This window comes from Peromyscus maniculatus, chromosome 12 (genome assembly GCF_049852395.1).
Source record: "Peromyscus maniculatus bairdii isolate BWxNUB_F1_BW_parent chromosome 12, HU_Pman_BW_mat_3.1, whole genome shotgun sequence".
NCBI classification, from domain to species: domain Eukaryota; kingdom Metazoa; phylum Chordata; class Mammalia; order Rodentia; family Cricetidae; genus Peromyscus; species Peromyscus maniculatus.
In genome coordinates, this window is record NC_134863.1 from 17,298,643 (window position 1) to 17,311,318 (window position 12,676).

At 41.8% G+C, this 12,676-nt stretch overlaps 1 protein-coding gene across 5 annotated transcripts in view; it reads left to right on the top strand.

Moving 5' to 3' along the window:
• Tp63 (tumor protein p63) overlaps positions 1–10,696 on the top strand; it is a 199,589-nt gene extending 188,893 nt beyond the window's left edge. For 4 of the 5 annotated variants that reach the window (XM_042259117.2, XM_006985082.4, XM_076548652.1 and 1 more), the window contains 4 exons: positions 1,197–1,354; positions 3,384–3,528; positions 4,754–4,847; positions 7,613–10,696. In XM_042259117.2, coding sequence (XP_042115051.1) covers positions 1,197–1,354; positions 3,384–3,528; positions 4,754–4,847; positions 7,613–7,909 — 694 coding nt within the window. In that variant the 3' untranslated portion in view covers positions 7,910–10,696. The remainder of the gene's footprint in view (positions 1–1,196; positions 1,355–3,383; positions 3,529–4,753; positions 4,848–7,612) is intronic. The other variant, XM_076548653.1, reaches the window with a different exon arrangement.
• Positions 10,697–12,676: the final 1,980 nt, after the last annotated feature.

The window sequence follows — 12,676 nt, forward strand, 5'->3', positions numbered from 1 at the left end:
CAAAAATTGCCTAAAGTACAAATATTTAAGGCCATTGTTTAATTTTTTTTAATTTTACAAAGTATTCAATATTGATACCCCTCACAAACACATATGAAAATAAAACACACATAAAAAATTTAAATTTGTCTTTTAATATATCTATGAGAATATGGGTATGGTAGAAAGGAGGCAAATCAGAACAATGCAAAATTGATTGTTTGAAGAATTGTAAAGGAGAACTTTTCCCACCGTAGGTCAGAAACGCACTCAAGGCAAAATCCTCACTCTACAGCCATAGCAATTCCTCACTGTACAGTCTCTACAGTTGGTCGTTATTACCTCCTCTCCAGTTTTTATCTCAGCCCTACAATGAGTGAGGGATTGTTATCCCTGTTAGAGCCACTGCTCCGTGAGCCTCTAAAAGAGGAAAAACATGACGGTTTAGATTTCTTCCTACTAACAGTGTAGCTCAGACAGCAAGGGTACATGGCTGTATCCATTGATTACATGGCTAGAGCTTTTATATAACTACTAGATTTGTACGAACACACACACACACACACACACACACACACACACACACACACAAGGCTTGTAGAAAGTCAACACCACAGTGGCTTGGATTCTGCGGTTCTCCCACATAGAACCGCTCTTGGCATGCACTGGGTGTTCTCACAGCTCATCTCATCTGAGGAAGTGTATTTATATCTTGGGGGTATCTGTGGGACATTAGGGTGTGCTGTCAAATGCCTCCAATGATTGACTCTTTCTGGTATTTTCTGTGCATCCCAAATGGCTTGGAATGCTGTAAATGGAAGGCTTCATTTGCAAATTGAGTTTAGTGTCTTTCTGGTCTTCATCAGCCTGTGTGCCTCACTCAGTTCTTTCCTCTTTTTCCTGGTTATTAAGACTTATTTAAGTTGAAAAACGAGAGAGAAAGAAGATGGAGGAAACAATAGAAGAAAAGAAGTGTGTATATATTCCCTCTCACAAATGAGATGGTAAACACTCTACTGTGTATCGTCCAGAAAACAATGATTTTTGTGATGGCTTTGCAGTCCCTCCTTGGTTAGGACTCTAGGTCATTAACCATGAGGAGTATCTGGTACATACATAGTTCTAGGCCAGGTTTTCATCCCAGACCTGTTGGAAATGACTGGTCCTGCTTTCTCGGTGTCCCGCGTTGACCATCATTCCCATGTTTGTGTTCCTAGGACCTCGATGCAGTCTCAGTCTTCATATGGTAACAGCTCCCCACCTCTGAACAAAATGAACAGCATGAACAAGCTGCCTTCCGTGAGCCAGCTTATCAACCCACAGCAGCGCAACGCCCTCACCCCTACCACCATGCCGGAGGGCATGGGAGCCAACAGTAAGCATCTCTCTCTTGAGCTGCCAGAGGATGAACAGGGCTAGTACAGGAGAAGATGCTTTAGGGTGGCCAAAAATGTTCTTCCCTAAGCTAAGTGCCATAGAGCCAGAGGGGAACCACAGTTGGCTGACTCGGCTTTCACAGTTAACTTCTCATTCTTGAGGGTTGAGTATGGGTTTCATCACCAAACACCCTAGTAGAGATAGACGTGGGGTGAGGATCTTCCCTCAGGAGGGATAAGGATCTCTGAGACGAGAACAGTTCACTTCCTGCCAGCCTGGAGGGAGGCTCGCCACCGAGCACCTCTAACACAGTCTAAAAGAAGTGCAGCTGAGGTGACCGGAGGAGGGTGCTGGGCTAGACGGAAAGCAGGGTAATAAAACTGATCCTCCTCTGGACTCGTGCAGAATTAGCTGTGCAACTGCAAACAAGTTAGTTCTTTGCTCTGCTGCTCTCTGCCTCTAAAATGATCACCCCACACATTTAGCATTTTACTTCACTCCATATGATGTAAGCAGGGAATCAATCCATAACGGTTTCCCCTTTACTTCTGTATACAAATTCCATATAGTAACTAGGCATAGATATAAAAGGCAGTGCAAAATAGATGATAATTGGCACATAGCTTTGCTATAACCAGATTTACTTTGTTATAAGTAAGTCTAGCAAACAGGACGCAGACACTTGAATGAAATAAAGAATAGTAAAAAAAAAATGTAGAAGGATAAATAATATCATCAGGAACAGAGAGAACGCATAGTTGCTAAAATTCCCACTCAGTGAAAAAACAAGGACCTACCATCTAGTCCTTCCAAATCCCGAATGATTGGGACCAAACCTTTCGGCTTCTTTTTCTTTGGAAAGCCCAGCCTATCTGAAGGAAGCTGAGGGAGCCTGTTGATTTTTCAGCATGAGATAGCGCTGCAAGAGGGACTTGACAACAGACTGCCCTCTCACGATAATCCACCCTGAGGTCCCAAACCTGACAGCGCAAAGAGAAGCCATCCCATGTGGTTTTCTTTCTGGTAACACAATTAAAATGTCCCTGTTTGTTCAAGGGACAAGATAGTGGTAGCAACAACAGCCTTTTACATTTACACAACTTTCAATCACTTACATTTTATTTCTCTGAGGCACTCAGAGAAGTCTGAGGGGAAGCAGGTGAAGAAGCTCAGGACAGTGCTTTGCAGCTGACTGCATCACAGCAGGGGTCTTTCCCTGAACCCCTCTTCTGGTTACTAAAGCAGACGCAAATTATATCCTTATGTTCTAGATAAATTGTTGCCCTAGTTTTTGACCACAAAGCAAAATTTGTTTCCTAAATTTTGTTAGTACTAAGCTTTTTTTTTTTTTTTGGGGGGGGGGGTGTCAGTGAATGCTTGAAGCTCATGGTTTTGAAAAATGCCCAAAGTGTTGGTGAATTCAGTGGATTATGTAGCAGAGGCAGAATCTAGAATTGTGTTTTTTTTCACTAGGCATAAAGTTCCCAAACGAATACCATAGTAAGTCCTCCTGTTTCCAAACACACCTTATGGACACGCATTGGTAACATTTCTCTCAGTGTAAGCTTTTGGGCATCTCACTGTGCCAGGAAGTGTGCTGTGTCTGCGGGGTCAGAAACAGTGATAACAGCCAATCTGTGAGCTACAGGAGATGAGTGCTGTAAGAGAAAGTGAAATACAGCCATGCTGGCCAGTAGAAGGAGAAAAGCATCAACTTAGGAGAAAAAAACAATTAGAAGAAGAAAAAAAAAAAAGGTGAGAAGAGAGTCCGAAGAGAACAAAAGTCCAGAAAGCTGTAATTAGTTTGGAATTCCAATTCTATTTTGCTGGACTAGGCATAGAGTGTGTGACGGGATAGAGAGAAATTAGGCCACCCCTCCCCACAAAAACAAACAAACAAAAATAAGACAAAAGAAAAAAAAAAAACCCCACAGCTTTCTGGTAATACTCAACAAGGCAAGCTAGACCCCTGGATGCTGGGAAATGATAACCTAGTAACCCTTTCTATTCCTCCCGCTTCTGTTCAGTTCCTATGATGGGCACTCACATGCCAATGGCTGGAGACATGAATGGACTCAGCCCCACCCAAACCCTCCCTCCCCCACTCTCCATGCCATCCACCTCCCACTGCACCCCCCCACCTCCGTACCCCACAGATTGCAGCATTGTCAGGTGAGTGCACAGCCTGGGCTCCGGGGGTCAGTCCTGGGCATCTGTGGGTGGCGGGGAGACACTGGCGAAGCTGGTGAAACGGTTGAGAAGAAAGGATGCTGCTGTCTTGTGACTTCAGGACGTGGAGTTTGATCCACAGGGTGCCGAGCATAGCTCTGTCGAGAATGCCTACAACCGGTGTGGGGAAAGTGAAAACGTGTGTATGTGCACACAGGTTTCAGACCCGTTTCACGGTCTTTGTTTATTCCCTTCTCCTGCCTCCTGTTTTTATAGGTCAGTTGTGGCCCATAAATTGGTGCTCAGGGCTGGGTTTCCCCAGAGGGACATAAACGGGCTGTCCTGCTCCCTTTCCTGCTCTCTAGGCCTTGTAGCTCTCATGCACCATGGGACCATAATTTTGGAGTTGGATGTCTATAAAAAAAGGTTTAACATTAGCAAAAATCTGTAATTTGAAGAACCTCTGCCACTCTGCTGGGAAATGGGGACACTATAGGTTTCCTGTGGACAGACGCTAACAAAACGTAAATGGTGTTTCTCACAGAGGCACATGCTTAGGGCATGTCCTCTGCTTCCAGGGACGCATGCGTTGATCCTTTGGCTGCTGGTAGAGTAGTAGGTTTTGTCCATGTGCAATTTTAGCCACAGAGATGGTGTGCTACATGGCTTAGCTCAGCAGACGTTGACCCTGGGACGATAGTGACATCTCCAGTCTCAGGCTAGCACCACAAAGAGGAATATCTATGTTTCCAGGACATACATCAAGAAGTATTGATATTCTAGAGTACTAGCCTGCGATGTTTTAACTGCCTAAAGCATTCTAAGAAGCCCCCAAACACCAAGTAGTCAATGTAGAGATTCCCAATTTGATGCGATGATCCAGGAGGCAAGGGGTCTGGGGACCTGACCACTGGACCCTGCACCTGTACCCTCTGTGATGGCTCCTGCTGCATTTGTACAAAACCTTGGGCCACCTCAGATCACCAACTGAAAAATGACCGCCTTCTAGAATGCTGACACTTGATTTTTGTTGTCAGTTTACCTAAATTTCGAGTTTCCAACAGTCCTCAAACCTTAAATCCAAGGCCCCCACATACTTCCTTGGCCCCCAGTCTCTTATGCAGGGCATCCAAGGGCAAAATGTTGGGTTTTCCTTTACCTCGCCAATGCAGTTGGGGTGAACTCTCTTTTTCTGTTTCCTCCTTCCTCTTCCCTCCTCCCTCTGCAGTTTCTTAGCAAGGTTGGGCTGTTCATCATGTCTGGACTATTTCACGACCCAGGGGCTGACCACCATCTATCAGATTGAGCATTACTCCATGGATGTAAGTAACTGTTAGACTTTTCTCTACAGTAAAATTTCTTCATTTTTTCTGCCTCCGGGACATATGCCTCGTAGTTCCATCCACGCTCGTTTTAAACTTTGTTTTGGTCATGCTTCTAATCCTCAATTCTGATGAAATTATAACCCTGTTAGAAAGATTCTCTAGGTTAGAAGCTCAGCAATCACTAAGCTTGATTGTTAAGCTGTGGCTTATTGCACCCAAGAGTATACAAATGGTAAAGAAAATATTGAATTTATGTAATCAAGACATTTTAGTCTTAAGACAGGTGGCTGAAACCAAGTAACTGGGAGGCTGAAGCAGGAGGATTACCTCACCTCAGAAGTTTGCAACCTGCTTGGGCAACATAGTGAGGCTTGATCAGAGACTGGTTAAAATGTTCTCATTAGTTAATTTCAATCACCAAGGAGGAGAGCAAGGAGATTGTGTAATTCTCATTTACAAATGACAAAATTGTCATTGGCCATGGTGAGTTGATGGTAGAATCATAAAGATAAGCCTGGCTATAAATCTCCAGCCTGTCACCCTCTTCACTGGCCTTTCCCACCTCTCCTTAAAGTAGGGCTTTAAGGATGAGTCAACTGTGCCTTTCAGTACTGTATGATCCTGCATTCGTTTGTAAATCTGTCAGCCCAACTCCTTGCCCCTATCATCAGGAATGATTACTGGCCATAAGTTTGAGTCCTGGGCATGGATTTTAGTAGTAATGACATTCAAGGCTGTCACTTTGCCTCTCTGGGCCTCAGTTAACCCAGCTGAGTTAGAAGTCGCTCCCCTCCGGTTTGGATAGTCTTTAAAACAAGCTGTATGTGATGGAACTTTCTCATGCTTTCCACCCCATTTCCTGGGCTTCTGTGACGTGGGAGCTACTTTGTTTGCATTTTCAGCAACCTGATCTTCCTCCTCCCTCCTTGGCTGGCTGCCTTCTGCTGCTCTCTTTGGCATTTGCTATCCTCTGTTCTAGCTTCCAGATGGCACTTTGGACTGATGGGAAGAGATAGTCTCTGCCTCTGCTGCTGCTTCTGTGGTAGGGACGCCTTCCCTCCTTGAGCACCGATGCTAGAGATGCCCCTGTGGCATGAGAATGCCCCAGCCCTATAGAGCAGTGTGTACCATGCTGCCTTATGCCCATCCCTCCCGACTCCAAAAGTCACCCCCAGTAAAAACTTATAGAGAACACTTTGAGTATGGACTTGGATTGCCTTAAAACCACATTTCTCCATGGATGAAAACAGAGCAGGCCTGTATTTGAGAAACACCTGTAGTGGAGTCCTATGTGGTGAGACAGGGAGTCTGATGCTTCCCTGGGTCTTTACATAATATTTAGTTGTAGACTTGGCCCCTGAGGGGAGTTCCAGGATTCTCCTGAAGCCATTAATGTTCACAGGTACTTCCCACAAATCTCTCTGTGTTGGTGTCGCCTTGTAGTGGTGCTGAGATTACAAAGGATCTTGGGCTCATTCAGAGTTTCAGAGGTATAAAGAATGCAAGAAGTAATAGAGCATGCTAACTTAATCTATTTGTGGATTGTCTTCTTTACAATGTTTTCTTCTACTACAGAAGAAGTTAGAGTAGCTGTGATGGTCTGAAACCCATATAATGAGGCAAGTTTCTGAGTTGGAAAATTTTGTAAAGCTATTCAGTTTTCTCATCTTCCCCTCAGCATCTCTGTGCTCATTTCTGGAAACAGACACCTCTTGTGTCTTTGAAGTAGTCTGTTATTTTAGTGTCCCTTTGTGGTAGAGAATTTGAATACAGTGAGATCTTCAGAGGCAAAGCTGAGTTCATAGTATAAATGATAAACATTATAGTGCGTGTTTTAGAATTTATATAACCTCATACCCACACTTGCCTATGAGCCCATAGTATCTAAAATGCAAAGAAGCAATTGTACCCAATGCATCCAAGTAGGACAACTAAGATCAGGGTCCATCTGCCAAGCTGCTTCCTGACCACCTTGCTGCTTCGTTGAACTGAAACATATTAAACAAACTAGGGCCAATAAATGCAAGACATGGACCACACCTACTTAAGATTAACTCTATTGGAAAGACCTCTGGTCCCTCCCATAGTGCATGGATACAACCACTGTGCATTTTGATGTATTTTATCTACACACCATAAGACTTTTCGGTCCATAGGATAATTTGAGGCTCAAAAAGTCTTCCTAATTTCACAATTTATTTACCTTGTTATATAACTTCAAGGCTTGTTAACCTAATCTTCCATTTTTTTCTATCCATAAAATAGCTAAAATAATAGACAACAATAATTGCGGGATTCAATAGGATTATGAATATAAACTAAACACTTTGGTGCTTGGCACATAGGAAACTCTCAGTCCCTATTAGAAATCTTTCCCTTCTTCCCCCACTGTTAGTGACACTCCATTAATACCTTTCTTCTGGTGGCTAAAGCCCTGTAGATTGGAATCATGGAGAATCTTACATTTCTTCTTGAGATTTTTGCTCTCTTATTTAACTACTGTCCACACTATTTTACACATGGAGAAGTTGAGGTCAATGAAGAACAAGTGAATTGTCCACACCACATGTAACACAGCAGGGTCCTACCTGTGTTCTCAGTAACATAATATATGGAAGACTGTCAGAAAGCTAATTTTATTTGCCAAATTAGTGATAATAAATTCAGATCATTTAAGCCAAAATACCAAGGAATGGAAAACAGCACGTGGTAAAAGTCTAGGTGTCTGCCTTCTAACGCCTGGCCTCCTTCCTGTTGCACAGGATTTGGCAAGTCTGAAGATCCCTGAGCAGTTCCGACACGCCATCTGGAAGGGCATCCTGGACCACAGGCAGCTGCACGACTTCTCCTCACCCCCGCATCTCCTGAGGACCCCAAGCGGTGCCTCTACAGTCAGCGTGGGATCCAGTGAGACCCGTGGTGAACGCGTGATTGATGCCGTGCGCTTTACCCTCCGCCAGACCATCTCTTTCCCACCCCGCGACGAGTGGAATGACTTCAACTTTGACATGGATTCCCGTCGCAACAAACAGCAGCGCATCAAAGAGGAAGGGGAATGAGCGGCCATTGCTGGGCTCTTCGTGTCTTCTTCCACCTCCCAGCCCCAACAGGGCACATCTGCTTGATCTTCAAAGCATTCTTGCTAGCTCTTTTGATTTTCCTTCTCAGTCTGGTTTCTAAAGGGACGGAGAAGTAAGAGGCAGCCTGTTGCCTAAAGTCTGACCTGTTACTTGATTCTGATTCTGGCTTTAAGCCTTCCAAACTCTTGCTTGTAGGATGCGTTGTCATTGCTAGATAGAAGTTAGCAAAGAAGCAGCGGGTCTCTTTAAGCAGTGGAGAACTCTCATTGACTTTTATAAAGCATTTTCAGCCTTATAGTCTAAGACTATATATATATAAATATAAATATATAAATATACAATATATATTTTGGGTGGGGGCATTGAGTATTGTTTAAATGTAATTTAATGGAAATTGAGTTGCACTTATCAACTTCTTGGAAATTTGTTTGTTTTGGATGACTGGTCTGTACCCCCTTTCTCAGGGGTATCATGTATGGTGACAAATATCTAGAGTTGAGTGGTCTATGTGAGTAACAGTGATGTACAGGTCCTCTTGGTTCTTTGGATGTTTAGTGTTTAGCATTTAGCACATCAAACCTATGGATGCATCCAGCATGTTTACCATTGCTCACTATGAGGTAAAGCTGTATATATGTACACAGTTTGCTCTGTCAGTATATTTTATGTTACTGGTGTCCATCCCAGTTAGGCTGATTCACTCTGTGGCTATTACAAGCAAAATTTCATGTTCACTTTGTCACATGTTATAGGAAAGGACAACCTCTCCTGCTTTTGTTTGAGAAGGAGGAATGCAGTTTATTCTGGAAATTCTTAAATGGTCCAAGTCAGCCATTCCAAATATCAGATGGGATATAGCCAAATATAGCAATGGCCCCTTGAAATTTAAGGCCCAACACTCTAGTATTTATTAGGAAAATATTTGCTGCCATTAGAGGAGCCTTAAAACTAAATTTCCCTACTAGGCTGATCAAGTAAAATACACATTCCCTGATTTTGTAAGAATTTAGGCCAATTAGTCAGAATGAGTGGAAATTAAGTACTTTTTATGGGAAGTTGTAGTATCTATTAGGAATATTCAAGCTAAACAAGCATGACTCAAAAATACTGACTCTCCACTAAAAAAGAAAGCTGTCCCATCAAACTATGAATTTAAATTCCTTTTGAAGCATGGAGTGATGCTTAGGAAATACACCTTTTAAAGACTTTCCTATCCATAAGACACTGCATGCAGAGACTAGTTTACCTCTCTTCAAAGCCTAAAATAAGAGTAGTGGGTTGGAAAATCCAAACTTAGGCATGCAGTTTTCATGTGCCTTGAGCTGCACTACTATCCTTTTCTTCTAGACTATCAAAGCTCCATTGCTTTGGAAAGCAGGTTTGAAGATCCAGTTTTCCACCCAGCTCCTTCCAGGTTATGTGTAGACATAGAAATGTCCACAAATCAAGGAAAATGCTTTTCACTAAAACTGTTTAAGGCACATCAACAAAGACTTGTTTTCCACTTTGTGAAAGTATGCAACAGTCAGTCTTCCTCCTGGATGCTTTGGAAACATTTTGAGACAAATCTGTTTCTTCCTGATCTAAAACTTGTGCTATGTATATGATAATGAGCTCTACAATCCTCCCATCTATTTTGGTAAAGGGCTGCCACTCATTGCGCATGAGAACTCATTTTTATTTTAAAGTGCAAATGGGCAATTATGCCTCTGAAATGTAATGTATGGATTTCACGAGAAAATCTTATATTGTATATGTGCGTGTGTGAAATTGCGTACTGTGCTGTTTTTGCTTGTTTTGGTTTTCTCTTTGGGATAGTTGGGTTTTCCAGAACCACAGCTGAAACTTTTTTGTTGTTACTGTTTTTCTTTTTTTTTTTGCAAAAGAATACCATTTAGTGAGAATACAGTGTCAAATAAGACATGATACCTTAATTGTAAGATGGGGGGAAGGGGAAAGTTGTTTTTTAATTTTTTTTTAAATTTTTGTATGCTAAAGAGAATGAGTCCTTAATTTCAACCTTTTGTTGTGTTTAAATAATGATAAACATTATTAATTTCTGTAACAAGCTCACGGCTTTGCAAATTCAATAGGTGGAGAATGAAGTTATGTCTTGGCCAGGTCAGGAAGACAAATGGCTTCCTGGGTATTGTGAGCATTTGGGCTGTTTTAGCACTGTTAGGGTGGCACTGGGGACTCTGAGGCATTTCAGCACTATTTAGGTGGCACTAGGAACTCTAAAATTTCTGTACTGTATCCGATGATTTTGGCATTAGCCATTAGCCATAGGTAGGCACAGTTCCTCTCCTCACACCAGTGTTAAGGTGTGTGAGCACCCAAGGCTACGGTCAAAGGCATGGGGAACAGATGTCTGCTCAATGACTCACTGGAGAATGGGATTCCTTTGCTTGGGGATGAAGGGAAGAGGAGAGAAAGTGGGGTGCTCTTTCTTCATCCATTTAGCTTTTGTTTGCTTGATTTCCCCCAAATATATGTGTGGGATGTTGAATATGAAAAATATGTGGGTTTTTTATTTTTATAATTGTACAAAAGTAAGCAAATGTCAAATGTTTTATATACTTTATTAATGTTTTTTTCAAAATGTACTTTCTTATAGACGTGATACTTTTTTTTACACCTTCAGTTGCTTGTCTGTTGGTATTTTGTGTTCCGGGCTATGGTGAGCCTGAGGCAAATCTATAAGCCACTTTTGTTTGCCAGGACATGCAATAAAATCTAAAAATAAATGAAAATACATTAAGAAAATGTTGGGGTTTTTTGTGTGTGTGTGTATGTGTGTGTCCATCCTTTCAACCTCTGACCTTATTTCTCTTACTGTAGAAGAGGAAGAAATACTTCACTTGAGGTCAACAAGAGTTTGCTATCCAAGAAAGGATGAGACTGTAGCATGTCCTAATTTTATTTTACTTTTTGACTTTTTTAAAATTGAAAATAGATTTTATCGTTCATACAATATATTCTGATCATTATTTCCCTTCTTTAATCTTGTTCCAGATCCTCCCCACCTACCCAACTCTACATCTTCTTTCCTCTCTCACTCTCTTTAGACAACAGGCAGGAAAAATGCACATAACTCACACACAGAAAACCCCTAAAAACACAACATTTGAAACTATAACATATAAGCAAAAGACTTATAAGGTTAAAAAGAAAAAAGCCCAGACAAAACATTAATGAAACAAACAAACAAAATCTCCCAAACTACCATACTATTGAGTATGTATGGCGTTGGCAGTCTACCGATAGCTAGGCATGAGGTCTGTCATTGAGTGGGGTTTGTATACCGAGTGAGACTCCATTAAAGAAACATAATTTTTCCTTGGAAAGTGGTTGTCAATTGGAGACAGCATCTTGATTAGGGATGGGAGATCATGCCCACCGACAACCCTCAGAGCTGGGGCTCCATCTGGCTTGGACCTTGTGCAATCGCTGCACCTGCTTCCACAGTCTCTGCAAGTTCCTATGTGCATCAGTCCTGATGTCTGGAAGGCCTTGTGTCTTTGGTGTCTTCCATCCCACTGGCTCTTCCAATTTTTCCACCTTCTCTTCCCTGAGCTCTAAGGGAAGAAGCTTGATGGAGCATCCCATTTAGGACTCGGTGTTCCAAGGTCTCTCACTCTCTGCACATTGTCCAATTGTCTCTGGTTTTCCCCATCTACTGTAGGAAACTTCTCTGATGATAGCTTAGTAAGAGTTATGTCCTAATTTTAGCAAAATGGCTGTCCCATGATGCTTAAATAGCCTCCTCAACACTGAAGGAATGCTGGGTAGGTCACCCTGGTAGTGTGAGGAGACACAGTGAAGACGGTGGCCTCGGAGGAGGACAGACCAGACAATACCTTTCCATCAGGTACATAGATTATCCATTAAAATAACCGCTCTCCAACAAAACGGTCTAATGAACTTTATTAAATCGAAAACTTTATCCTCTTGTAGACTGAACTAGAATGCCATGAGAATAATACCCCAAATATTTCAAGAACTGTGCAGACTATTCAGTGTATATGTGAAGAACAACATCTGTCATGTGGATGAATGTAATTTCGAAAACATAGTCAAGGAAGATGAATCTTACATTATTTACTGAAAACTGGTGATAGTTGCTCTAAAACAAATTGGTTTGGTAGCCCGCATATGAGAAAGAGAGAACGCAACTGTGCAAATGATTTGTGCTTGATGTACACCACAGAATATTGGACGCCTTTCTTTGTTGAAAAGTTACAAGTATGTACAAGAGAACCAAATTTATTTTCTTCCAGTTGTCAGAGGATCTCTTAAACGCTTTACAAATCTAAAGTAGATTCTGGAACTTTAATGATCTCTCTTCATATCTTGAGAAATTTTCTATGATTTGGCATTCTAGAAACTGTCTTATCCTTATCAATAAATTCAATACCTCCCCCTCCAAAAGCTAATAATGTTTTCCTTTCTTTTATTTTGAGACTATAATATAATCACATCATTTCTCCCTTCCTTTTTCTTCCTTCAAACCCTCCCATCTACCCCCCTCCTTGCTTTCTTCTAAACTCATGGCCTCCATTTTCAGTAAGTCTCACCAACATGTCTTTTAAAATAAAATAATGAAACCATTCTAGAGTGCGCCTTCCATTTAATGTGGTATCCGCTAGCTATGTGTGACTACTGAGCCTTTAAATGGAGCTCATCAAAACTGAGATCATAAGTGCAAAATACACATGCACTTCCAGCAATTTAGAATGAAAATAA